The 26,789-nt window shown below is 34.5% G+C and overlaps 1 protein-coding gene across 1 annotated transcript in view; it reads left to right on the top strand.

Moving 5' to 3' along the window:
* LOC150098461 (uncharacterized) overlaps positions 1-22,898 on the top strand; it is a 55,182-nt gene extending 32,284 nt beyond the window's left edge. The window contains exon 3 of the mRNA XM_090405220.1: positions 22,871-22,898. Coding sequence (XP_090261346.1) covers positions 22,871-22,898 — 28 coding nt within the window. The remainder of the gene's footprint in view (positions 1-22,870) is intronic.
* The last annotated feature ends 3,891 nt before the right edge of the window (positions 22,899-26,789 follow it).

Genomic DNA, 26,789 nt, shown 5'->3' with positions numbered 1-26,789 from the left:
CTGATGAGACTGCAGAAGCAAGGAAGTCTATATCGCTTTGTGGCGATGCCCAGATGACCAGGTTTTTGTCTAAGTTGAGCTGTTTTTCGCTGTTCGCATTAAAGTGATGTTCTGAGATTAAGAGTGAAAATTCTCTCTTTAATGCTTTTATAAATTTGTCTAAGTTGGTTTTATTGGTGAAGTATTTGACGTTAATGCGGTGGTTTTTGTTGTCTATTCCGTTTAAATTTTTGTTACTGACGATGAAAATTATTATGCGATGGTCAGAACAGCTTTGCTCTTTTTCGTATTTCCATTCAGAAACTGGGGGTAAAAAGCGCTGTTTACCATTGTTAGATCGATAAAGCTGCTTCCTCTGGTATTTTCGAATGATGGAGCGTTACAGTCGTCATTTTGTATGTGTAGGGAATTTGATGTGTGTGTGTGTGTGTGTGTGTGTGTGTGTGTGTGTGTGTGTGTGTGTGTGTGTGTGTGTGTGTGTGTGTGTGTGTGTGTGTGTGTGTGTGTGTGTGTGTGTGTGTGTGTGTGTGTGTGTGTGTGTGTGTGTGTGTGTGTGTGTGTGTGTGTGTGTGTGTGTGTGTGCGTGCGTGCGTGCGCAGCTATCCTCTGACTTCTATTTACAAACAAATTCATGATATTAACTGGTTCTCTGTCTTTCTAGAAAACGACTTCTTAATTAATTCAATAGGAAACTTCTTTCAGTTCCACAGCGATTTCCGTGGATGCCTGCACTTGAAATGAGAATAATGATCAAATATTAACGGCTTCTCAGGTGGATGAAGCAATCTTTAACCAGTGTAGCCCAAATGTAGGATTCGAAGGTTTCGTACAATTGCGTTCGTTGCTGGTCATCAAGAAATTTGTTTTTTGGGTTTTTTATTTAATTAAGCTATCTCTATGTTGGAAGACGAACCACACTAACATCTAATCAATCTGAGGCCATGGAAGGCTAAAATTTATGCTAAGAAAGTTTCAGACTTTAAGGCGAATGTGAAAAGAAAATAACCCATTTATTCGAGGTTTTAAAATTGTACTTAACTTCTGACAACAGGGATTGTAATCGATAAAAAGTTTTTTGGAATTTTTTGTTGAAAATATTTATCCGTATCTGACTTATATTTACAATATTTGTAAAGTCAGATTCCTTGAGCAAGAGTACCAAGCGCGACATGCAACTGAAGAGTCCCGTTTTGTCCTTCGTTCCTTCAGGCAACGGATGTCCTAAGAAGGTTCTTTATTTCTTTTCTGATTGTGTTTTCAACTTTATAATTTTGGAACAAACGTAAATGTGCTCAGAATCGTTATATGTCACTGGCAGCCTTTCTTGGCAATAAAGAATTTTTTTTAAAATAATTTTTTATTATCTGATGAATCTGGTATCAGATCCTTCCTACCGATCCCAATATTGTGTTTCTTATTTATTTCATTATTTAATCATTGGTAAAAGAAAGACATGAAATTCTTATAATATCATTTTTAACTCTCCACACAATTCAACCACTTTCGAAAAGTGGCCACGAGAGCACGCATATGTCTGTTCAATACCCATGTCAGAAGGTTTTAAATTTGGTTTGATAACAATACTGAATAATAATTCTGTGATTTATAGGAGAGTCTCCAAGACTGCTTTGGGAAAACGTTGTTTCGCGATGAATTTAAAGGATCTTGTTGTGTGCTCCAGCATTGAAGGAGTATTATTTGAATACCATTGCATATCTTTATATGCAAGAGCATATAAAGAAATAAATTTTTAATTCAATTATAAAAAAATAAGAAGAAACTCTTTGGAAATCCATAATTGATTTTAATCAAAACACCTGTTTTTGTTTTCAAGAATTCTACATAAAGTTTCCTTAGTGGTATGTATTTGATTTTTCTTCTACGTTTCTTCTATGTTTTTGCTTCTATGAAGGAGATGTGTATACTTCGCTGCTGTCGATATCGATTATTTGTTGCCAAAATCGTATGAATCGGTTAAGTTCGTAAGACGTAAACCTCACAAAAAACGTCTGGAGAACCACGAGTGGTTAAATCAAAAATGTTAACTCACCAACCTATCTCGTAACTTTAGAAAACGATTTTCGAATTAAAATGATTCAGTTAATTTTTATATTGAATAGTTGAGTAGACAGCATGCATTTCCTCTACTTCACCAAATGGCTGTGGTTTTGTGAATAGGGTTACACGAGTTTTATTAAATTCAGTCTAAGCGTAGCATTTTCCAGGAAAGATAATGCCATTGATCAAAGCTGCTCTACGAAGCTAGAGGAATGCAGACAGAAAGAAATAGATTCAGCTTCTCTAAAATACAATAAATATTATCTAACGATTTAAGTGATGTTGAACTATTCGAAGAGTTCGATGAGCAGTTTCTCCTATGTGGTGAAAAACTATTACGACGGTCTCTTGCAAGCTGAAGTTCGCATGGATATTATAAAAAAAACGTTAATTATTTTAAAAGTTGTCAAAGTTTACTTGTGTCCGTATTGTACAACATTTAGATGTTCTTTGTACTGACTCACATTTTGCGGTTACGTAGATGCAAAAGTATGTGCAGGTCGCTGTCTATTATTGTTTATTTAGTGATTAAAAATCGTAGGAAACTTGAAGTAGATCAACGCTTTTCTTTAACGTGTCGTCCTAGTATTTTTTTCTTCAGTACCATGGAAAATATTACGTCCTTCATTTTAGAATATTTTCAATTCATCAGAATATCTAATGAATAATTATTATCTGGCACTGGGCCACTCGTTGAAAATAACTCCAGGAAAGATGTTTGAGGGGTAATCGCACTAGAACGTACGCAATTCAGCTCGTATTTCGAAAATTCTGAATTTTCTATTAAACGAAAGAAAGAAAGTGAAAAGATTTTTCGCAAATATTTGATACCGCATGTTCTGATCCTTCTTAGTGTTCTGATCCTTCTTAGTTACCAGAATGCAAGCTATTTACGAAACGAACTCATAATTTGACTTAAAGAAAGGAATAAGAAAAGGAGTGATGAATCAATCGTGTGCATGATCAGAAAACCTTTATGTTTTCTGATAAGGGGGTGGGGAGATCATCAATAAAATCTTACCAGCAGACGTCCGAGCTGTAAATTTATGCGACCTCTATATAGACCTATCCAAATAGCGATCGCTTAAATTTACAGCTGGGGCTGTCTTCTCGGAAGATTCCATTGAAGATCGCAGACGTTTCGTATTCCTCCATTGCAAAACTGAGTGATAGCTAATCTACGTGATAATTCTATGCGGCCGGTATATTCCCGTTATTCTAAGACATCTCCTTATTTAAGTCTGTAGTTTATTTAATGATTTTAGTTGGCCTTTAGGTTTCAGTGATACAGCAGAACAGTCTTTACATTTCTACTGACGAGTTTACTTTTTACTTATCCATATACTTCTCTTTATGTTAAAGGCAATTTGGGCTTTCTATTCATTCTATTTTTGTGTTGTCTTCTGTTCCTCCTTTAGTACTCACCAATGATCAGAAACAGAAAGAAGTGTGCACCTGTTTCCTATTAATCTTCGGTTGTGTTTTGTGCTTTGAGTTTTTTTTTCTCTTTTCCTGTTGCTTTGATATTTTTTCTCTGCAGATGTTTTTTTTTGTTTGATTTGGTTCTGCATGTATGTTGTCTCTCACTGCAGCTTCGATGTTAATACTTTAGTTATTTCTTCTTTCCTTATCACGGCTGTGTTTATATTTAATTTCTCATTCGGTATTTTCTGGTCAGATCCAAGTTGGTTCGAATCTTGTTCTTTCTCATTATTACGCATAAATGTTTAGAGAATTCCGATTTTTTTTAAAGAAAAATTTTCACCAGTTTTCCTTGGTCTTCCCTTAATTATACGGTTCTTTACCTTCTTTGCCCATTTCTTATTCTAGATTCTTTCTATAGGATTGTTTCATTTTTCTTTCCGTGTTTCAATCAATAATTCATTCATCAGCAGTCTTTTACAATTTTCTCTGATTTGTGAGTTCTAGATTTCATTTAGAATTGTTTTCAATTTATTTTTCTTCAATATTTTCATCTCAATAGTTTCATTGATTTGTCTCGTTTGTTTAGTTAATGCACAAGTTTCCGCTAAATATCAGCACTGATAAATGGCAGATATTTTCTTTTATTAAGCTGTTGAATTAATTTGACATTTTGCCATTCGATGCACTGATAAACTTGCCATTCGATGCACTGATAAACTTTCCATATATATATATATATATGACAGAATGATCATTGACTCGGTTAACATACATAGTTTTATGAAAGCATTGAATGACTAGAACCGAGATTTAAGTAAAAAGGTTTTAATATAAACACAGTACTAGTTTCGGCCTGTAACAGCCTTCTTCAGGTGACATTAGAAAAGAAAAAACACTAAACATTGAGGGTTAAAAGACTATGAACAACATAGACAGTCTTCATGCATAATTTGCATGAAAACGTTGTAGTTGTATTTGAAGCTGTTCTTTCATTTGTTGCATTGTTGGGAGAGTGCGTGCTTGCTGCATCACGTGAACGCCAGTACATGATCACAGCTGAATGACTATCTGGGAGGTTATAGCTTAAGTTGTTATTTAGATGAACAGGACTGAAGATGATTTCTCTAGATTCCACAATTTTTCTCTCTATTTCGTCACTGCAACGGAAGATGTTAGTAGATTTTTCCCAGCAGACTTTGTGACTTTGGTTATCATCATTAGGATTAGCCGAGAAAAGGATATGACTTGATAATGCACTCGCTCGCTGTCTCTTGTAAGAAATGTCTCTCATGTGTTCTTCCATACGCATTTCGACAGATTTGTCTGTCTGCCCGAAATAAGGAATATCGCAGTCACATAATATTTTATATACACCAGGGTATTTGAGTTGATGATGACAAGGTTTTGGGTGGCTAATTAAGGAACGGATCTTTGGAAGTGGAGTGAACAAGGTTCTGATATTGTATTTTCTTAGAACGTTTGCTAATTTATGTGAAACAGTACTTATGTAAGGAATAGATATATTGCCTTTGAATCTGTTTGTTTTTTCTGAGTGATGTCTAGGAGGATTAAGAAGAAATTTGTCAATGATTTTCTTGGAATATCCATTAACTTCGATAGAAGTTTTCAGATGGTTTATTTCTATAAGCAGTTCATTTGGGTCATCAAGAAGAGAACGGGCTCTATGTCCCAAGGTGGAAATTATTCCAAGCTTATGAGGAGGGAAATGATGGGATTGACTGTGCAGATATCTGTTGGTATGTGTGGGCTTTCTATATATCGATATTTTTGGTTTACCAGAAGAGCGAGTCAGTTTGACGTCAAGAAAAGGCAAGGAATTATCCGTTTCAAGCTCAGCAGTAAACTTAATACTTTGATGTCGGCTATTGAGATGTTCGAGGAAAACCATAAGGGATTCATGTCCATGGCTCTAAACAATGACGACATCATCCACATAACGTTTCCAAACTTTAGGTGTTAAAATAAAGGAAGAGATAGCCTTGGTTTCAAAATCTTCTAAGCAAATATTTGCAAGAACAGGAGATAAAGGATTACCCATAGCCAGTCCATGATTTTGTTTGTATATGTTATCTTGAAATTTGAAGTAACCGGACCTGATGCAATGTTTAAGCAAGGCTAAAACATTGCATCAGGTCATTTATCAAGAACACTATAGAGTTTGTTACATACATCAAGGATATTACAGTTGATGAAAATGACATCATGGCTAGCTTGGACATAACTTCTTTGTTCACTAATGTCCCAACAGATGAAGTCTTAACATTATTCAAGGACAAGTTATCCAAAAAAATGTTAGCCTTGCTTAAACATTGCATCACGTCTCTTTCTCCATTAAGATGCTCTATTAGGAGCTTTTCTGTCTGTATTTCCTATAATAATTATAATTTTTGTCTTGAGAAGAATGAGCAGAAGTCTTCTGTTCTCACTGATCTCATTAGCTTTGTCAAGCAGTTGCCTCCTTCTTCATTGTCATTACAATATCCTTTCGTATCGTCAGCGCATTTCAGATTACTGATCATCCAATGCTACCCACATGATGCTTTCAGCATAGATACTAAACAAATGAGGAGACAGTCGGCATCCTTGCCCAATTCCCTTTCCACCCTGAAGCCAATCAGTTAATCCAACATCTGTTTTTGGCTTCTTGTTCCCTGTACACGTTGGCTATAAACCGGATAGTGTGTTGGTGAGGAAAACCCATTCTTTTCATTACTTCCCTCTGTTTCATACGCTGAACAGTCAAAAGCTTTAGAGTTGTCCAAAAAATACATTATCAGAGAGAGTCTAAATTCTTTATTTTTTTTATGATCTGTCTAAGGCGAAAAATCTGCCCTTGTCTTTAATAAAACCTGCTTGTTCCTCGGGCATCTCAGCCTCAACTTTGTCCTCAATCCTATTTAGCACGATTTTCAATAAAATGTTGTTTGCATGAGATATTAAACTAATAGTTCTATAGTTCTTGTAATCCCTCCTATCTCCTTTCTCATGTAGTAATATGAAAATCGATTTCTTCCTAACTATAGGCCATGATCCTGTCTCCCATATTCTTGTAATCAATCTAGGAAGCACTGTTATCCCCCCCATCTCCTGTGGCCTTAATTAATTCTGCTGGGATTCCATCTGATTCTGGGATCTTTTTGCTGTTAAGCTGCTTAACTGCTCTTTCAACTTGATGCCTACGTGGAGTAGATTTCAAGTAGGAATTTTTCTGGTGAGAGGGCTCCTTCAAATTTTCTTTATCCACTCAATGTTACACTTGCTCAAAGTATTCTTTCCATCTGTTTTTGTTTTTCAGTTCTTCTGATAGAAATGCTCCATTCCTGTCATTAATGGCATTACATTTCGATTTAAAATTGTGCTTTAGCTCGAATTTTAAATCCAAATTTAAAATCGGCTTTAGAATTGTGCCATCACATCTGGACTCTATCGCTTCACATTTACTTGTATAAACCTTTCCTTCTCCTGCCTAATGGCTCCTCTGACTAGTTTACATAACCTCATATTCTTCAGCCCCTGTGTCTTCTCTTTGTTTTACCAATAGCCATCTTTCGATTACATCCAACGTTGAATCCGATATCTATCGGTCTCTTGGTGTTCTTATGTCTAGATACTTCTACGTTGTATGCTGTATTATAACCTTGACTTCTTCTCATAGAATGAGAAGTGAGTTCTCTTCACTAATCTCCAAAATATCATCCACCTCAGGTGGTGTTTCGTCTGTGCACCCAATAGTTACTCGCATTCTGACAGCAAGTCTTATGGGACATTCCTGATTTGAAAGGTTTCGGAGTCTTAGGCTTACTTTGGCTTTTTCTAGTTGATGGTCTGTAGACCAGTCTGCTCAAATAAAAGCATCCACATGAGATGCTTATCTTCCACTGTTGGAGAGCCGGGATGTAATCAATCTGGTGCCTTAAGCTATCAATGCTACTTGTACAAGTATAATTCCTTCGTGAGTGTTTTCTGGAAGCAGTTATTGGTAATAACTAATCTGTTAGCATGGACAAATTCCAGCAGTCTTTCACCACGAATGTTACGTTCATCTAGACCTAACCTTCCACATTCAGGACTATCTGTCATACACTTTCCCAATTTTACATTAAGGTCCCCTAAGATGTAAACTGCATTTCTCCTTGGTAGTCAGTCCAAAACAATCCTCACTCTCCATCAGGTCTATCTGTGTGGAAGTGCATAAACTACCATAATTAAAAAACTGGCAGGATGAGGCTCAAGTCTAATGATGCATGCTATCATACTATATACATACTAATAGTATATACTAATATTATATCATACTATATACATACTAATATTATATCATACTATATACATACTAATACTATATACTATACACTAAATATACTAATACTATATTTATTTACTCATATGGAATTTCCTCCCTTTTCTCCCCTGTCCCTATTGAGGCGAGTTGAGCCCCCTCATGGGGGGTTAAGTATTTATGGCTGTAGATCTGTGTGTTCACGGGGCTTCTATTTCGGGTAATCTGCATGCTTAAAGTAGTAGCAACTTGTATTTTGTATTCTTTACTCTTATTTAATATAGTCCAAACTGTAGACTCGCTGTATCCCAGGTCTCGCGCAGTCATTGTATTACTTGTGACACTTTCTTGTTTCTTAACGACTTCCAGTTTTCCTCTAACGTAATTACTTTTCTTTATTTTTATTACTGCCGCTTGCTTTCTTTATCAGTTTTCTCTTTTCCATATCAGGGGTTGAATATGATAAAGCGTTATAGGTATCTAAATGAAGGAAAAATGAGGGAAAAGTGACTGAGGAAGAGTACAGAGTTTGCATGCGCACCTTGCGATGATAGCTTTGAGTAATCTGCAGCTAATCTAATCTAATTTGTGTAGTTTTATGATATCAGGGTTATCATTATGTTATGTGAAATATCACGAAATTTCACATAACGTAAAAAAATAACGTTAACTGATTAATCATTCGCTTAAAGAGGGGAAATTGATATCATTTCACTCAATCGCGCTAACTTCCAGTGTTACCATCCCGTGTCATGGTGTCAAGGATCGTGATGTCCACAGAATTAATAAAATGGCTAAACATTACCCCCCCCACACACACACACTAACCCGGTTTCATTTCTTTGAAATCTCTTCAATCCCTCTTCCGCGAAAGGACTACCGTTTCGCAATTTATCCGAAAGCATTTTCATCGCTTTTTCTTATTTATACGTACTATCAGTCCTTCTGCTAAATAGAAAGAACAGAAGATGCTCTCAATCAGTAACTCTAAATAAGTTCTTTCATCAGAGGACGAAATCCGGTGATTGCTTCCTGTAGTGAGGGGAAATCCCCTCAAAGGTGTTCGCAGAAGTCTGAGGTAGCCATTGTCCAATGATATTGTTTCCTTCACCGAGGAGAGCATGTTTAAATGGACTTTACAAGCGCACCTCTGATGGTGTTTGGTCGACTGATTTTTCTCCCATCATTACCATCACCCGAGCTGCAAATGTTTGAAGCCTTGTAAGAGCGAAAGGGAATTTCCTTGTCCGTATTTCTAATTTTAAAACATTTTATTTTTGAAAATTAGAAATACGGTCACGTCTTTCTTCTTCTACCCCAGGCAGATGGTTGCGAAGCACATACCACTAGGCTAACCGCGTGGATATGTTTAATACATTCGACCTTAAAAGATAGAATAAGATATCGCGATGGGATACAATGAAAATTAATCATATTAAGTGAAGAAACTGAGTAATTAATTTATTGTGGGTTTTTTCTTTAAATTATAAGATATGTTTTGGGCTTGTCAGCATTTGTGAACAGTGAGACTTTAATTGGGGAGGCGAATAAGTGGTTGACTCCCTTAATGCCATACAATGCCTTTTTCAGAAGCAAAAACACAAAAATCCATCTTATTTTTCACCACAAACTGAGGATAGGGTATCCAGAAACATTGATCTATCATTATGATTTAAAAACACTCCACTTTTCCTGATTTCAGAAAGATTTTCTTTAAATAGGCGAAATTATATTTTACGTGAAAAGCATTGTTATTTTTCAAAAGATATATTTCGGTGATTACACCACATTTTTTTTATTATTCAGTTATATAAAACATTGAAATAATAGTTTCCGACAAGTTTCGTAAATCGTAGGATTTACATCTTCAGGGGCTAAATAGTATAACTTAAAGTTTAAACAAGAGAACTAATAAATACAAATCATAACCGTCTGGTTATTCATAAACCCAAATAACAGAATGCAGACATAAAACGTTATTGACGTTGAACAAAACTGGACGATGTCACGTGTTCTTGTTCTCGTTCATACAGTCCGAGCTCAGATTGAAGTAGATTTTTTATTAGAGCTGACCACACTTGATGGAGAATTAAACCTTGATTTTTATTGCATTGGGTTGGGTTTTTTAACATATTAGCAGCTTCTTAAATTTTTTTTATCTAACTGTTGGTTTCTATGTATGACATCGTCGTTTTTTGCCAGAGTACATCGTGTCCAGTGGAAGTGGTATGGGAAGCAAGACACGTTTTTTATTCTCTTTTGTATTGTACGTCTTTTTGGACACGATGTACTCTGGCAAAAAACGACGATGCCATACATAGAAAACAACAATATCTTGCAATTTAGACACAAAAAACTGGATTATCATGTCGCAATAGCGAGCACCATTAACTGTTATTGCCTTACGAGCCGCATTTTCGAAGAAGAATGGCTCGATGATGCCTCCAGCCCAAAATCTGCACCAAACAGTGACACTTTGTGGATGCATTTGTTTCTCAACAATCACTCGTGGATTCTCTGAACCCCAAATGCGACAATTTTGTGGTTTAACGAACCCATCAAGATGAAAATGAGCCTCATCGCTGAAGATGATTTTGTTCGAAAAATAATCATCCACTTGTTGTTGTTCCATAATCCATTAACGAACTCTCTTCGCTGTGTGTGGTCAGTAGGCTTCAGTTCTTGAGTCAAATGAACTTTGTAAGCATAAAGATGCAAATCTTTCGTGAGAATACGCTGTAGAGAGCTTCTCGAAATGCCCAATTCGAGACCACGGTGCCGAATTTATGTTCCTGGACTCTCAGCAACACTCTCACGAACTGCTTCGAAGTTTTCTGTTGAACGACTTGTTGAAGGACGGCCAGAGTGTATAAGATCACTAATTGATCCAGTTTCCTTGAATTTTTTAATTAATCTTTTCACAGTTGATGAAGTTAAATCGCTATTCCGACCATATTTTGTACGAAAATTGCGAACTGTAGCTGCCAAACCTTCATTATTTTAAAATATTGCTCAACAATGAAAATTCGTTGTTCTTTCGTGTAACGCTCCATGTTTAATAACCCTGAACTGTTAGCTGTCACGCTGTCATTTTTTTTTCGTTGGCAACACTTTACCGCACAAATGGCGCTAAATTTAAATCTTGCGTGAATTTTGGGACACCCTGTATAATCTCTCTTTCTCTCTCTCTCTCTCTCTCTCTCTCTCTCTCTCTCTCTCTATTTCAAATTCCAGAACACAGTTTCAGGTACTAAAGATTGCCCATTGATCACGGATACACTGTGCGCTCATTCTTCCCACTCTTAGGGTCGTGCTTTTAACACCACGAGGAGCAAACGGACTTCTGTAGAACAAAAAATTAACGGACAGCTTACGAGAATCTAACGTTAGACATTGCAGCTGTCTTGGGATGCACAACATAAAGGTCATTAGCTATGCCCAGGAGCCCGTATGTTCGACTTTTATTTTCTGATATTCAGAATTTCTACAGACCCATTACTTCATTTATGTGGAATCATAGGAATTTATTTAAAGCGTAGTTCCGGAAAAAGTTATGGAAAACAAGTGTTATATCGCTTACCGAGATATGCTGAGCTAATACTCCCGTGAAGGATGTTTTACCCTCTTCAGCGTTTTGCTATTTTCGAGACTGAACTAATAAAATAGTATTAATAATAGAACTCATAAAGTGTTGCGTCCCTCTTCTTGTAATTGTGGTTCGAGTTCCGTCTTGAACGAAAGAAACTTTGATTAGGGCTTTTCATCTAAAGAATGGCGAGGGAACCTCTGTCAACTTTTGGAAACTCTGCATGTTTCATCTTTGAAAAGAGACAAACCAACTAAATCAATATACTGACTTTTATATTCTTAGTCACTGGTCAATTTCCCAGCAACTGCAAATAAATCAAAATTGAGGAGAAAAAGGAATTTGGATTTTTTTCTGGCAAATACAAAGGAAACAAACATTTTTGAAATTAGAAAACGAGCAGGATTTTTTAGTTTATGAAACATTAACTCCCGTGGTGAGTGGAAATATCCCTACAAGCATGCGTGGAACGTTGGCGTAAACATTGTTCAGTAAAGCTATCTCCTATTTAGGGGAAGATATAATAAAAAGATGGCTTTATAAGGGCACTTCACGACTAGACAGATCTGTGTTTCTTTTAGCCTCAACAGAATCACATTGTTTCATTGTTCGCAAGAGTGAAAGGTAATTAATTGAATATAATTTAACTTGGAATTATTGAGAGCAATTACAATAAACTCAACAGTTCTATGGAAGGGGTTATGTTACCACATGAAATTGAGGAATAGTCAATACCTTCCGTGTTTAAATATTAAAATATAGACAAGTAAAATTAAAATTAAATTCGTGTGGCCGGATTCATTTCTTCATAGTACACAACTTCTTCATTCACAAAGATATGACAGAGATACGGCATTGGGAAATCGAGATAATAATGAGTTCAGTGGTATCGCATTCATTTGTGCATCAGTGTGCTTATCCAGTAATTTAGTATCTCCAGCTATCAGCGAAACTATGCCAACGACTACTCGACAAAGGTTTTCCATGTCTATGAGGTAGTACTCATGGAACGCAACACTTGAACAGATCAAATTGTTGAGTTCTCCAAATGCAGAAGATTGCGCGGACACTGGAATTACTTTTATATCTTTCAAAGAATGAATAGGAGAAAAGCACGTTTTTCATGATGTAAATACGAGAATTAAACAGAAATATATCCAACATCCGTTTTAGTACTTTTAGATGATTGAACTGAAATGACTTCGTTGCAAGACATACGGGAGAAGTTTAACTGAACTAATTCTACTTTCCTTCTGATTTTTCTTTATTCGTACTTTCCAGAATAGTGAAATGTATACACGAAGTGTATATGCTGAAGTAAATCAGTTTTTTATTTAGTCTATGAACATTAAAATATTGATTTTAATTTTAACTTAAAATCATGATAGTTCAGGATCATAACACTCCCACAGAGAAGCACACTATCTATTACACAAGTTTACAAAAAGCGGAAAAACTGAAATCTAAATACATTAAAGAAAACTGCAAGGACAATGAATACATGAGGAAAATACATCAGACTTATCAACAACAACACTTCGTGTGTATATATCCATTGCAGTTATCAATAATGGCTTAAAAACTGCCATTGTTATTCTTATCATCCAAGGCTGATGGGTGCTGTTGTTTGAAAGTCTAAAGCTAGATGAATCAAACGTTTATCAACCAGAAGAGAATAAGCTAATGTATCATGCAAAGGCCGCACTGGTTGGACCAGTGGTTAACGTATCCGCCTTCCAGCCAATAGGCTGCGGGTTCGAATCCCGCGTAGGCATGGATGATTGTCTTCCACCTTCATACATTCCTTCACCCAAGTATAGATATACTCTCCCAATATGGACTGGGTCACTATGGGAGTAGTAGACCCCAAATCTCCCGCAATGGGGAAAGCTTTCACCGTTATTATTATTTGAATTTTTCAAACCAACCAACTGATTTCTACGCAGACAAAAACAATTTGTGTGTTTCAAGCTACATTTGGAGACACAATATTTCGTTTACTTTATTGCTTATGCAAGGTTTGTTTTGTGCTATAATTAATCTTATGTTAAAGGTCATTTTAAATTAAAGTGTATCTATGTTTTATTTCATTTTATGAATTTATTCTGTTTAAACAGTTATTTAAAAGTCTTCAGTACGTGTGGCCCTCTTTCATATTATTTCGCATAAAACTTCATGGACAAACAATTGCAGTTTCAATGTCAGACTTCATGCATTTGCAAATGGTAAGTGAAATGCAAATCTGTTTTTAAAAAACATTCACTTTGCATGTTATTTCTATAGTATTTCATCGAAGTGAAACGACAGAAATTTTGTCGAAACAGGAGGCGAAAAGGTTTGTCATTTCTCTGATACTTGGAGCGGATTGAGTTTAATTTTACAATTTCTCTAGAAAAATAGCAAACAAAAGTTATGTTTAAATGCTAATAGTGAAAGCTAAAATGAAAACTACAAAATGAAAGAAAAAAAAATTAAAGTCGACATTGTGCAAACTGAAAATACTCTGTAAAATTAATAGTAATTCACATCTAACGTAGTGTAAACTGTAAGAAGCCCCTCACTTTTATTATTATTGTTATTAGGTTTGGTTTTATTATTATTATTATAATTACTACTACTACTACTACTACTACTACTACTATTACTATTATTATTATTATTGTTGTTGTTGTTGTTGTTGTTTTATTCATTCACATAATTGATACACAGTCAAAACAAGATATCATATAAACAAAACTTTGTCTGGTGATGCAGAACAATTCAGATTCTACCCAAGAATCTAAGAATAGCCCGTCAGGTAGCGTCGTAAAATATGGACTGTTCCAAGTAATGCTGTTTTTTGTAGATCATATGGGGTCACTTCGTTGATGCTTAATTGCTGTAAATAGTTGGACAGCTTCTTTGAAGTTGCACCAAGTGCACCGATATTGGTGTGTTTAAGTCACAGTTAGATCTCGATATTTAGTAATTTTTTCCAGTTCTTTGTTGTTATTTTCATCACTGGTTACTGCGATATCAGTAATCAAAACCTGTCGATGTTCGATAATTGTGATATCAGGTATATTGTGTTCCAAATGCCGATCAATTTTAAAATAAAGTGTATATATGTTTTATTTCATTTTATGCATTTATTCTGTTTAAACAATTATTATTATTATTATTATTATTATTATTATTATTATTATTATTATTATTATTATTATTATTATTATTATTATTATTATTTAAGCTCTGTAATACAAAGCTGACAAAATATTGTAAGCTTTGTCTTACTATCTAATGTAAAACTGCAAAGCTGAACGCTGTAACTTGTCCAGGAAACATGGTTTACCAACTTGTACACTCTCTTAGGAACAAACACACAGTTGAAAAAGTTATTGAAAATGCCAAGATATATCGAACTTTAAAATTCAGACAGATAGACATCTTGAACTTAATGCCAGTCATTACTGTAGCCGAACAACAACATGTGTGGTTTATTAATAGGACAATACCAGGGAATAGTGGAGTAGGATAGAAGAAAAATTCATGAAAACCTGATCCAGTTTAAGGATCTGGAGTTGAAATTAAACACCTTTAGAGTAAAAAAGCAAAGACAATTTCAGCTGTCATAGGAGCGCTAGGATCAATATCAAGAAGATTTATGAAACTCCTGGACAAGTTGATCCTCCCAGATATGCCTCAAAAGCCTTGCTTAAAACTGGAAATAAATTCTTTTCAATTCAGTCAAAGATTTCATTATTCGATTTCATGTTTCTTGTTACTCTTTGATTGTCAACTCTGTTAAGTGAATATACTACTACTACTACTACTACTACTACTACTAATAATAATAATAATTATTATTATTATTATTATTATTATTATTATTATTATTATTATTATTATTATTATTATTATTATTATTATTATTATTATTATTATTTATGCATGCTCCACTCTGTGTGCATTCCAACCACAGTGAAGAAGCATTCAGTTCAATTTACTATCATTCAAAATTTTCGAAATCTTGAATTCCGTGATTTCTTGTGAATTTAAAACCTTGAAACCTGAGTTCAGTTTTACACATCAACAAAACCAATCGGCTGCTAATTAGGATTTGCGCGAATTTAAACATTTTGTATCTTTATGAATCTTTGCAAACATCCTCTTGGTCTATTGATGGCACTTCTGTCACGTTTAATTCTCGTACTTCAAACGACAGTGATTCTAATTACATATTATCTAGAATCGTTTACGAAAGCAACGATTTTAATTTAAATTTCTGCACAACATTTCTCCATTTAATGTTTTTGTGTTGGCGAAATTGTTACACCGTGGAACGCAAGAGGAAGCAGAAGCCTAAATGCGAGACGTGGTTCGTTACTACAAATACGAGTGCAATAAATCGAATGAAAATATAAGCATTGGATATAATCTACTCCTGGTTCGAACATCCAAAATAACTCAAAACTTTGACTACCACTTTGCATAGAAAACATTAACATCTACAAATCTCAAATACTTTAAAAAAACGACTCTATATACAATATGCATCGGCAAATTGTATTCGTAAATTCATGAATACAAACACAGTTCTGAGACTACACTTCTGCGAATGCTTTCGCACTTGTGTAATATATATACAAAGAATATACATGCAACCGTGATATATCAAGTAGTGTTGTCCACTGTAGAATGCAGTTCTGTTTGAAACATGTAACAATTGTTTTTCTATTTTTTACCTGACAAGAGGGATACTTTCAACGATATTTACAGTAGAATAATAAGAAAATCAATCAATACTTATTAAGAGATTTTTCCTATTATCATTATTTCTCTACTGAATTTATTAGACTGTGCAAGACATTTAAGTTGACATGAATGGCACTTGACTAAAAACGATGCTATTGAGAAAACGTTTTCTCCATGAAAGCCATTACTGTAAAAAAAATTCTATGTATGTTAAATTAGACTCTTTTCTACCAGAATAGTCGGAGATAAACCAAGCTGAAGACTGTTGCAAATGATTCCACACCATTCCACCACCTGATTGTTCTCGAAGGGGGGGGGGGTAATGATTCCACTCTTTAACCACTCTTCTTCTCTAGAGAAGGTTGTAAATGCCTTTAAGTAGTAGATAAATTTATTGTCCTTCTGCTTACCTCAACCCACAAGTGGCTTGTAAAAGTTCCTATCAGTGGTCTGCAGAGAACTTTCAGGACTAACGATTTTTCTGACTGGAATGCATCAAATGGAATTTTGTTTTATTTTGAGTTAATCTTCAATAAATACAGTTTCATACATCATGCTCACTACGGTACAATGACCTTATTTGAGTCCTCAGTAGTAGTAGTAAGGGCACTTTGAACAAAATAGCAGTAGGGTAAATGGTGGGGGATGTGACTCAGGAAACCTGCTTTGATTGGTAGGACACTAAACCAAATAGAGGTAAGGGAAATGGGGGAAGTGACGTCAGCGTCATGGGTGTGTGTTTTTATCAGATGTAGATAAGTGACATCATTTGATAGATGAGAAAAAGTGATGTCATTGAACTGAAGTGGAAAAGGAAGTTATTGTAATGCGGAGGTATGACTTCCTGTGTGTCGTAGGTGGCATATTTGTGGAATACCTTGTTTTTTTTGTTTACAGTGGTGGCTTATGGGTAATCGTTTTAGTATGAAATTCTGCGTGATGTTTAGAGTATGGAATGTTTGGAATTTCTGTGGGGGAGGGGAGCATCAATCTTTGATGTCACCATGAGTCTTTGGTTTGCATGTGGAATTGCCGGAAATGATCAGAGCGCTGAATTCTGGGTGTTTGTTAGAGTATGGAATGTTTCGAATTTCCCTCGGGGGAAGGGGGGGGTAGCATCTGTCATTGACATAACATTGTGTCTTTGTTCACGTATGGACTTATAGGTAACGGTTAGAGGTAAGATCAAATATGGAATCCTTGGAATTACCCTGGGGGATACATCTTTCTGTGATATCACGTTGTGTCTTTTAGTTCGCGTATGGCATTCTGGGTAAATGTTCGCGTATAGAATTGTGGGTGATGGTTAAAGATAAGATCGATTATGGAATCCTTGGAATATCCCTAAGGACACATCTGTCTGTCACATCACGTTGTATGTTTTGGTTCCCGTATGGAATTGGTGATGGTCAGAGGATGGAATTCTGGGACGTGGATGTGGCTGTGATGAGCATTTTTTCGCGTGTGCCATTATGGGAATGATTGGAATTCTGGGAGGATATTTTTTCATGTGTTGGGATCTTCGGCTCGACTGTGGAACTATGGGAGAACATTTGTCAATATACCAGTAGATATTTTCTAAAATAATTAATTAATGGATATCACTGGTGTCCTCTTCACCCACCCCTCAAACACACAAACACATTTTTTTTCTTCCATGTTTAGGTATAAAACGGAAAATAACCTAAAATTTGAGAGCAACAACAAAAAAAATAAGATAAAAGTCAAAACAATTGAAAAAGAATAACAACCGGAACAGAAGTTACTTTAATGAAGGTGACACATGAAAGAGACCAACAAAATTAAGTATTCTGTGTCCATTTTTACCTTTATAAGTGACAGACTTTGAATTATTTTCTGTAGTCACATGAGAGCAATTATATCATTTCCCACTCTGTAATCACAGCAACGAACCAAAAAAAATACACCAATCCATCTTAGTCAAAAATTTGGATCTATAAAATCCATTGTCTTATTTGTTTCTGTTCGATACAAAAAGAGGAATAAGGTAGAAAAAAGATATTATCATCACTGAACACTCTCTCGCTTTGGATGGGAAAACTGTTGTTGAATAAAAAGTAAATTAAAATAAATCAACTTCTTTATGTTATAAATCCATTTATTTCTTGACAGTTCATCTGCGTGGTGTTTCGTTCATAACGAAGTTAATAAACTGAGTGTTTTTTGTTTCCCTTGAACCCGAAAACTACCGAGTCGAGCAGCAGGCATTGCAAGCTCAAAGAATCAAGGGGGACCGATATAAGCAGAATAATAAATTTACCGACTATTGTTCGTCGGAGTTCAACTCATACAAATGATGGTAATATTTCTTAGTTAAAGGTGGAAGTGGTTCATAATTTTTCTTCATATTTTTTTCCGCTATCTCCGTTCATGTTTGCATCATTCATATCTTCTTCCAATTAGAAAGATAAGATCGCATATACGACCAATTACAGGATTGTTTACAACCGAAACTTGAACTTGTCTTCGACTTAGGACAAACTCCAATAAAAAAATATCAATAATGGATAAATAATTCGCTGAAAAAACTGCTTTCCTTGAAATAAAAAAACGTCCCTGTTAGTACAGCAAACAAGTGTTAACCTGTTTTTGAAAATGCAAGTATTTTTTGTTTTTAGGCCTGTGGAATTAGTTTGCATCCATAAAGCTAGTGCTGCAAGAAGAAAGACTGTTTTCTAAGTTTGATTACAGTCGACGAGTAGAAAAACGTTCTTAATCTTTCTTCAAGCAGTTACTCGATCGCTATCATGGAAGTATACGGTTATTTAGGAAATTCGGGTTTCTAATCTCGCAAACTCAAGAAAATCAATGGTAGAACTCATATTATTTCAGATAATGATATATTGCATGAAATAATATGCGTTAGAGACCAGCAAATAGCGGCTGTTGTCTGCCATACTCTCTTCATCAGATGATGTTTAAATTCATGGACGGTGTTCCTTTTGCAACTCTGAAAAGCTTCAGAAGTATCAATCTAAATTGATCTCTAAAACATGTATGGCTCATTGATATCACCCCTCCTATTTATCAAGATTCCCAAATTATATTCCCTCAAACTATCCTCATAGCTAACATTCTACACCTAATCCTTGAGATCTATCTCTGCCAAGGCATAGAAACCTCTCATAATTCCAGATGACCAAACATCATAAAAACAGAATGGCAAATAACCTTATATTCATTTGTCAATGTATTAGTATAGTAACATTTGATTTCATCTTCACCATTTTAGCAATGTCCCATTAGCTATATCTGCTTATCCACCTTTATCTGAAGATCCATCATCTCCTCTATTTCTGCTGCATAACATCGCCAATTTGTACACACATCTACCCTCAAAGCACTAAAAAGGTATAACGATACAAATGATATCGTCTGAACACAAGTAAATACCTGTATTCAAACGGTAACACTACTTTAATCCTAGAATAGTATTATTTCAATTATGTTTGAAAACAGTAAAATAATTTTTAAATTGATCTGTTATAATTACTGCCTACAGACTTCCCCCAATATCTTTGCACAGACCTTTCATGATTGGTCTTAAATTGTTATTATAATTTTTATCAGATGTCGCTATAGATTTTGCTCTGCATTCCTGCTAATTATTTTGCTATCATTTCGGATAGTTTTAACTCCGGCTACTCCTGGTGGAGATATCTTGATTAGAATTTCAAGAAAACTGACACACCCCAGTAATAATTTTAACCGCAATCTCAGGCAGAAAAATGAAAACGAAACCCACAATTTGGCTACAGTACATTGATGATGTCTTTCTAGTTTGGATCCACACAGGTCCAGAGCTCCACTCATATCTACAAAATATCGACTTCACACATCCCGTATTAAGTTAACACTAGAATAATTAAAAGGTATTTCCTTTATAAATGTACACATCTGACGTAAGCAAGATGGATCCATTTCCACTACTGACTACTGAAAACGAACTTTTTTAGGTCGTTATAATCGCAATACATCAGTCCACCATCAATCTTAGAAATACGGCATCATAAAATTCCTAGTATCAAGAGAACATAAGATTTGTTCTTCTGAAGAAACTCTAAAACAAGAACTGGAAATCGTAAAAGAAGCAGCCTTACTAAATGGATGTAATACAACAATAACCCAAAAATAATTAACCACTCTCCCCATACAGCAATCCAGACATCAATAGGTCTACAGAACTCGTGTGGTGAAAATTATGAAAATATATCATCTCATTGCTATCTATAAACCCATCAACGAAATTCGTGACCTCCTGCCTTCTCCAAAAGAAAAACGATTATCAACGATACTGCCTGGCATAAACCAAGTACCATAATCTTGCGAGTTGTCTTACTATGAGCAATTAGGAAGATCTGTAAATAAACGTACTTATGGACACAAGACCACATTCTGCTGATCAAACTTCAGAAATCTGGCATGGCACAACATGGAATTGAAATCACTAACCACAGAATCCGATATGTAAACATGAATGTTTACACAAAGAAATTGCTGAAGTCCTACTTCTTCGACCTAACCTCAATTTATTGTTCAAAAGAATTAGAAATTGTTGTCCTCAATAGCATTACATAAATGTATAATCTCCTATACATTTCCTTTATAACTAGTTTTAGTTAGTTTAATCCCAATATTTTTAACTGATAAACACACGACTTTATACACAGAAGGATTCCAATTTAACGCATGCACTGTACTGTTTCTTTATGGAATTCTTTATTGTTGTTCGTTGTTTGTACTGATGATATATTATGATAGGCATGAAGAAATATTTGCATAATAATTTGTATTATGTGTTGTTCTATATTTAGCGGATAAAAGCTACTTCCATTTCAATGGTTCTTTCCTTTGAATATTTTTTATTGTAAAATATTCCAATGGTAGCCCCTAGACCGAATTCATTAAAAAATAAGTCGGTGTTAAAAATACTAAAACACTGAAAATACTGTATTTAGTTTATGAATTTAAATATAAAATCGGGATTTTATAGTGCATCTTTATTAAATATTGAATATGCGAAATGTCGTATGTGTAACAAGTTCCCAATTTACAGATAACTGGAATTTTCGCAGAAATTTTTTAAAAATAGAATATTAACTCTGTCAAAGTGAAGAGCGAAGAGATTTCATTCAGTGTACAGTATAACGAATCGAAATTTGGGATGTTGAAGATTCATCCTCGTTTGACTGGCGAATAAATACAGAAATTTGGAAAGTTTCGAAAAAAGATCAGAGGGCAAATTTCAGAGCAAATATTTCTGATACGGAGATTAATCACTTTCCTCATTGGAAAAGCAATAATTATACAGAAAAACTGAAAGGTGATGATTACATAATTGACTTTTATTGATGTATATTAAAGATATACAGAAAGTGAACAATTTTATTAAGTTCACCTACTCTTAGTTTCATAAAATTGATAGATTTAAACAGTTCTTTTGTGTAGTAAAAATGTTTATACGGCAAATGTTATCGGGGAGTTCTTTACGTCGTTTGAAACGTTTTATCCCACTTGTCTATGGTGTTGATATAAAAATTAATTCCGCTTTCTCCGGAAAGGAATTTTTCAAAGAATTTATAATTTTTCTAGTGTTTTTTATAAATTATTTCACTGAATAACAAGACATTCGACATTTCAAAACAAGGTGATTTATTAATCGTGTGTAAAAGATACATTTGCAAAAACAACTGTTTTGGCAAAAAAGATACATATATAAAAATTAACATAACATATTAGCAAGTATGAACAAACAGGAATGTGGTAAAGGAAAACATGTTTAACTTCTAACCACTTGAAAGTAATACAAAGAAAAGGATAAATTGAAAAATATTACATGAATTGTTCATTGAATTAACACTCATAAAATTGTAAGTAAGATTAACAAACCTAGCACCAAATTGCAAACGAAAATTATCCTAATCTTCAAGAGATATGTTTAAAAAATAATTTAAGTTTCTAACATTTTCCAAATATGAATCTTTCAGTTAGAAAAAATGTTCTAGAACAATAATTTATTTTAGAACAGAGAGTCAACTAATTTCGAATGTTTTACACTAAGATCCGTAAATAACATATTAACGCTTAAAATACATTAAACAACAACATTGATTGCATTAAAGAACTTTTATTTAAGTAATGATAGGAATCTCTGACATGTTATTGGCAATGGAAATGTTATTTTGAGTAACAGTAGTGATTCCATTCATTTCAATTTGAAACAATTCCAATACTTTTCTATAGGAGAGGAGTTCTGAATGTAAATTTAGAAGTTTTATTTAAATTGATTAACGGCAAAATATGTAAATCGCATTTCAAATTAAAACGGTTTGTTTTCATGCAAAAGGCAGCAAAACTTGTATATTAACTAACAAATGGATTTTCGAATTGCTGGAGTGGGAAAATGCCTTTCTACAACCGTTCACAAGAGAATGGTTTTTGTTTGGAATGAACTTAAAATGGGTTTTCACATGGTTCGATTCTGAAAATATTTTCCCAAATATCTCACAAGATGTTTTTCTTTCAGTGAACTAATAAATGTCTTTTCATTTCCTTTGATGTGCAAAAACGCTTGCCACACTTTGCACAAGTGAAACACTTCTTACTGTGAAAGACTTTGATTTCTAAGATTACCTGATTGTACTTGCCTACTTCTGAAAGTATTGATTTCATATTATACAGCGAAATGTGTTTTGAGTATGAACCAATAAATGGCTGTGTTTAAAAATAAAAAAATTGCTTTTCAGATATCGAGCCTGTGAAAATGACTTATAGCAACTGTCAAAATTGAATGATTTTTCTTGGATATGAACTAAGAAATGAGGTTTCAAGCTATTTTTCTGAGAAAATAATACTCCACAACTCTCCCAATGGAATTGGATTTTGGGGTTGAACTAACATATGGATTTTCAAGTTTCTTGACTTTGAAAATGCCTTTCCACATCTCTCACAAGTGAATGTTTTTTCTTCGGTAAGAACTAAAAATGGGTTTTAAAATTACTTGAGTTTTGAAAAGGCTTCCCACAATAGAATGGTTACTATTGGGTATGAACTACCAAAGGAGGTTTCAAGTGGCTAGACTTTGAAAATCCCTTTCCGCAACTCTCACAAGAGAATGATTTTTTTGTTGAGTATGAATTAACAAATGGGTTTTCAAGCTACTTGAGTGAGGAAATGCCTTTCCACAAATCTGACAATGAAACGGTTTCTTTTGTGTATGAATTACCAAATTCGTTTTCAAGTTGCTTTTATTTGAAAATGCTTTTCCATGACACTCACAACTAAATGGTTTTTCTTAAGAATGAACTAACAAATGGGTTTTCAAGTTACTTTTCCTTGAAAATGATTTTTCACAACTCTCACAAGAGAATGGTTTTTCTTGAGTTTTCAAGTTTTCAAGTAACAAATGAGTTTTCAAGTTACTTGACTTTGAAAATGCCTTTCCACAATTCTCACAAGAGAATGGTTTTTCTTGAGTATGAACTAACATATGGGTTTTCAAGGTACTTGACTTGGAAAATGCGTTTCCACAATTCTCACAAGAGAATGGTTTTTCTTGAGTATGAACTAACATATGGGTTTTCAAGGTACTTGACTTGGAAAATGCGTTTCCACAATTCTCACAAGAGAAAGGTTTTTCTTGAGTATGAACTAACAAATGAGTTTTCAAGTTACTTGACTTTGAAAATGCCTTTCCACAATTCTCACAAGAGAATGGTTTTTCTTGAGTATGAACTAACATATGGGTTTTCAAGGTACTTGACTTGGAAAATGCGTTTCCACAATTCTCACAAGAGAAAGGTTTTTCTTGATTATGAACTAACAAATGAGTTTTCAAGTTACTTGTCTGTGAAAATGACTTTCCACAACTCTCACATGAGAATGGTTTTTCTTGAGTATGAACTAACAAATGAGTTTTCAAGTTACTTGACTTAGAAAATGCCTTTCCACAATTGTCACAAGAGAAAGGTTTTTCTTGAGTATGAACTAACAAATGAGTTTTCAAGTTACTTGACTTTGAAAATGCCTTTCCACAATTCTCACAAGAGAATGGTTTTTCTTGAGTATGAACTAACATATGGGTTTTCAAGGTACTTGACTTGGAAAATGCGTTTCCACAATTCTCACAAGAGAAAGGTTTTTCTTGATTATGAACTAACAAATGAGTTTTCAAGTTACTTGTCTGTGAAAATGACTTTCCACAACTCTCACATGAGAATGGTTTTTCTTGAGTATGAACTAACAAATGAGTTTTCAAGTTACTTGACTTAGAAAATGCCTTTCCACAATTGTCACAAGAGAAAGGTTTTTCTTGAGTATGAACTAACAAATGAGTTTTCAAGTTACTTGACTTTGAAAATGCCTTTCCACAATTCTCACAAGAGAATGGTTTTCTTGAGTATGAACTAACATATGGGTTTTCAAGGTACTTGACTTGGAAAATGTGTTTCCACAATTCTCACAAGAGAATGGTTTTTCTTGAGTATGAACTAACATATGGGTTTTCAAGGTACTTGACTTGGAAAATGCGTTTCCACAATTCTCACAAGAAAAAGGTTTTTCTTGATTATGAACTAACAAATGAGTTTTCAAGTTACTTGTCTGTGAAAATGACTTTCCACAATTCTGACATGAGAATGGTTTTTCTTGAGTATGAACTAACAAATGAGTTTTCAAGTTACTTGACTTAGAAAATGCCTTTCCACAATTGTCACAAGAGAAAGGTTTTTCTTGAGTATGAACTAACAAATGAGTTTTCAAGTTACTTGACAGTGAAAATGGCTTTCCACAATTCTCACAAGAGAATGGTTTTTCTTGAGTATGAACTAACATATGGGTTTTCAAGGTACTTGCCTTGGAAAATGCGTTTCCACAATTCTCACAAGAGAAAGGTTTTTCTTGAGTATGAACTAACAAATGAGTGTTCAAGTTACTTGACTTTGAAAATGCCTTTCCACAATTCTCACAAGGGAATGGTTTTTCTTGAGTATGAACTAACATAAGGGTTTTCAAGTTACTTTTCTGTGAAAATGAGTTTCCACAACTCACAAGAGAATGGTTTTTCTTGAGTGTGAACTAACAAATGGGTTTTTAAAATGAGCAGACTGTGAAAATGCCATTCCACAGCGCTCACAACTAAATGGTTTTTCTTGGGTATGAACTAAGAAATGGGTTTTCAAGCTCCGTGAGTGAGAAAATGCCTTTTCACAAATCTCAAAATGAAATGGTTTCTCTTGTGTATGAATTACCAAATGCGTTTTCAAGTTACTTGACTGTGAAAATGCCTTTCCACAACTCTCACAAGAGAATGGTTTCTGACCAGTATGAACTAATAAATGCCTCGTCTAGTTACATGACTGTGAAAATGTCTTTCCACATATCTCACAAGATGTATTTTCTTCATTGTGAACTAATGAATTTCTTTTCATTTTGCTTGATACGGAAAGGTTTTTGCAACTCCGTGCACAAGGGAAAACTTCTTACTCTGAACGACTAAATGATTTTTAAGATTACCAGAATGTGCGTCTCAAGAGGGAATGGTTTTGAACTAAGAAATATCTTGCATAAAGTTTTTCTCAATAATTTCGGAAAATCGTTTATTTTACCACGTATTGCACCGGATATTTTTCGAAAATTTTCATATTAGCAGAACTATCTGAGAAATAGTTTGCACACTGGTGTTCACAGAAAGAGAGCACGTTCGGCCTTTCTTCTTTCCCATGTCTCAGCTGATTTTTCATTTAGTCTCTAAAAAAATGATACAAATTATAATAGTCAGTTGTAACACAGACGAAAGTTATTCATACTAAAACGTTTTTTAAAGTACAGAAAATTGAAGTATATAATATTCTGAATATATTAAACAATCTTCGTTCCTTTCACTATAAGAAGTTTGAAACATTTTTGATACACGAATACCGTTTACTCGAATATAACTCACCCTCGCGTATAATTCAACCCCTGATTTTTCTCCACGAAAAAGTCAGGGGTTGACACGAAATAAGGTGTTTAAGCACGTTCACTTTGGGGCAATAATAACTGGTTGCCCGTGGTTAACAACACCCCATCTGCAACAGCTGCTATACAGACGCAAGAAAAAGTAGAAGTTTCATGGAATTATTACACGTTCTCTACCTGATTCAATAAGATCAGGTACTGAATAAGGTACAAAGATTCAGTACCTGATTTAATGAGGTTCTGAATAAGGTACGGACTCATTTGCAGTCGGCGTAATATAGTACAGTTAGAGAGAACTGCGGTAAAAACGGCACTAAATAACGAATCTGATAACTCCTCCCACAGAAACTATGTTGCACAGACTGGGATAAAAACCATATGTTGCACCGGCAAACACATTATCTAACTAAAAGATCTTGTCCGTTTTTCAATTAGATGAAATAAGAATTACTAAATATATATTAAGAGCCAAAGGCTTCAATTCGGCGACATAACTTATTTAAGTTAAGGGGTATTATATCCCATATTGTTTCTTAGCTGAATAAGAAACTCAAAGAGTTTCATGCCGAATATAGAAACTATATAATTTTTTATATAGATTCCAAGCGTAAGCAAATACCTAGATAGCGGCAACTGACCCTTAAGGTAGTGCAAGCTGAGGCAACTCATAGCAAAGGTGGAGGAAGCCACGATCACTATTCTTGATAT

The sequence above is a fragment of the Typopeltis vanoorti genome, chromosome 15 (genome assembly GCF_054136105.1).
Source record: "Typopeltis vanoorti isolate ZY-2024b chromosome 15, IOZ_Tvanoo_1.0, whole genome shotgun sequence".
Classification (NCBI taxonomy): domain Eukaryota; kingdom Metazoa; phylum Arthropoda; class Arachnida; order Uropygi; family Thelyphonidae; genus Typopeltis; species Typopeltis vanoorti.
The sequence above is the reverse complement of the archived record's forward strand: the minus strand, read 5'-3'. Positions and strand labels throughout refer to the sequence as shown.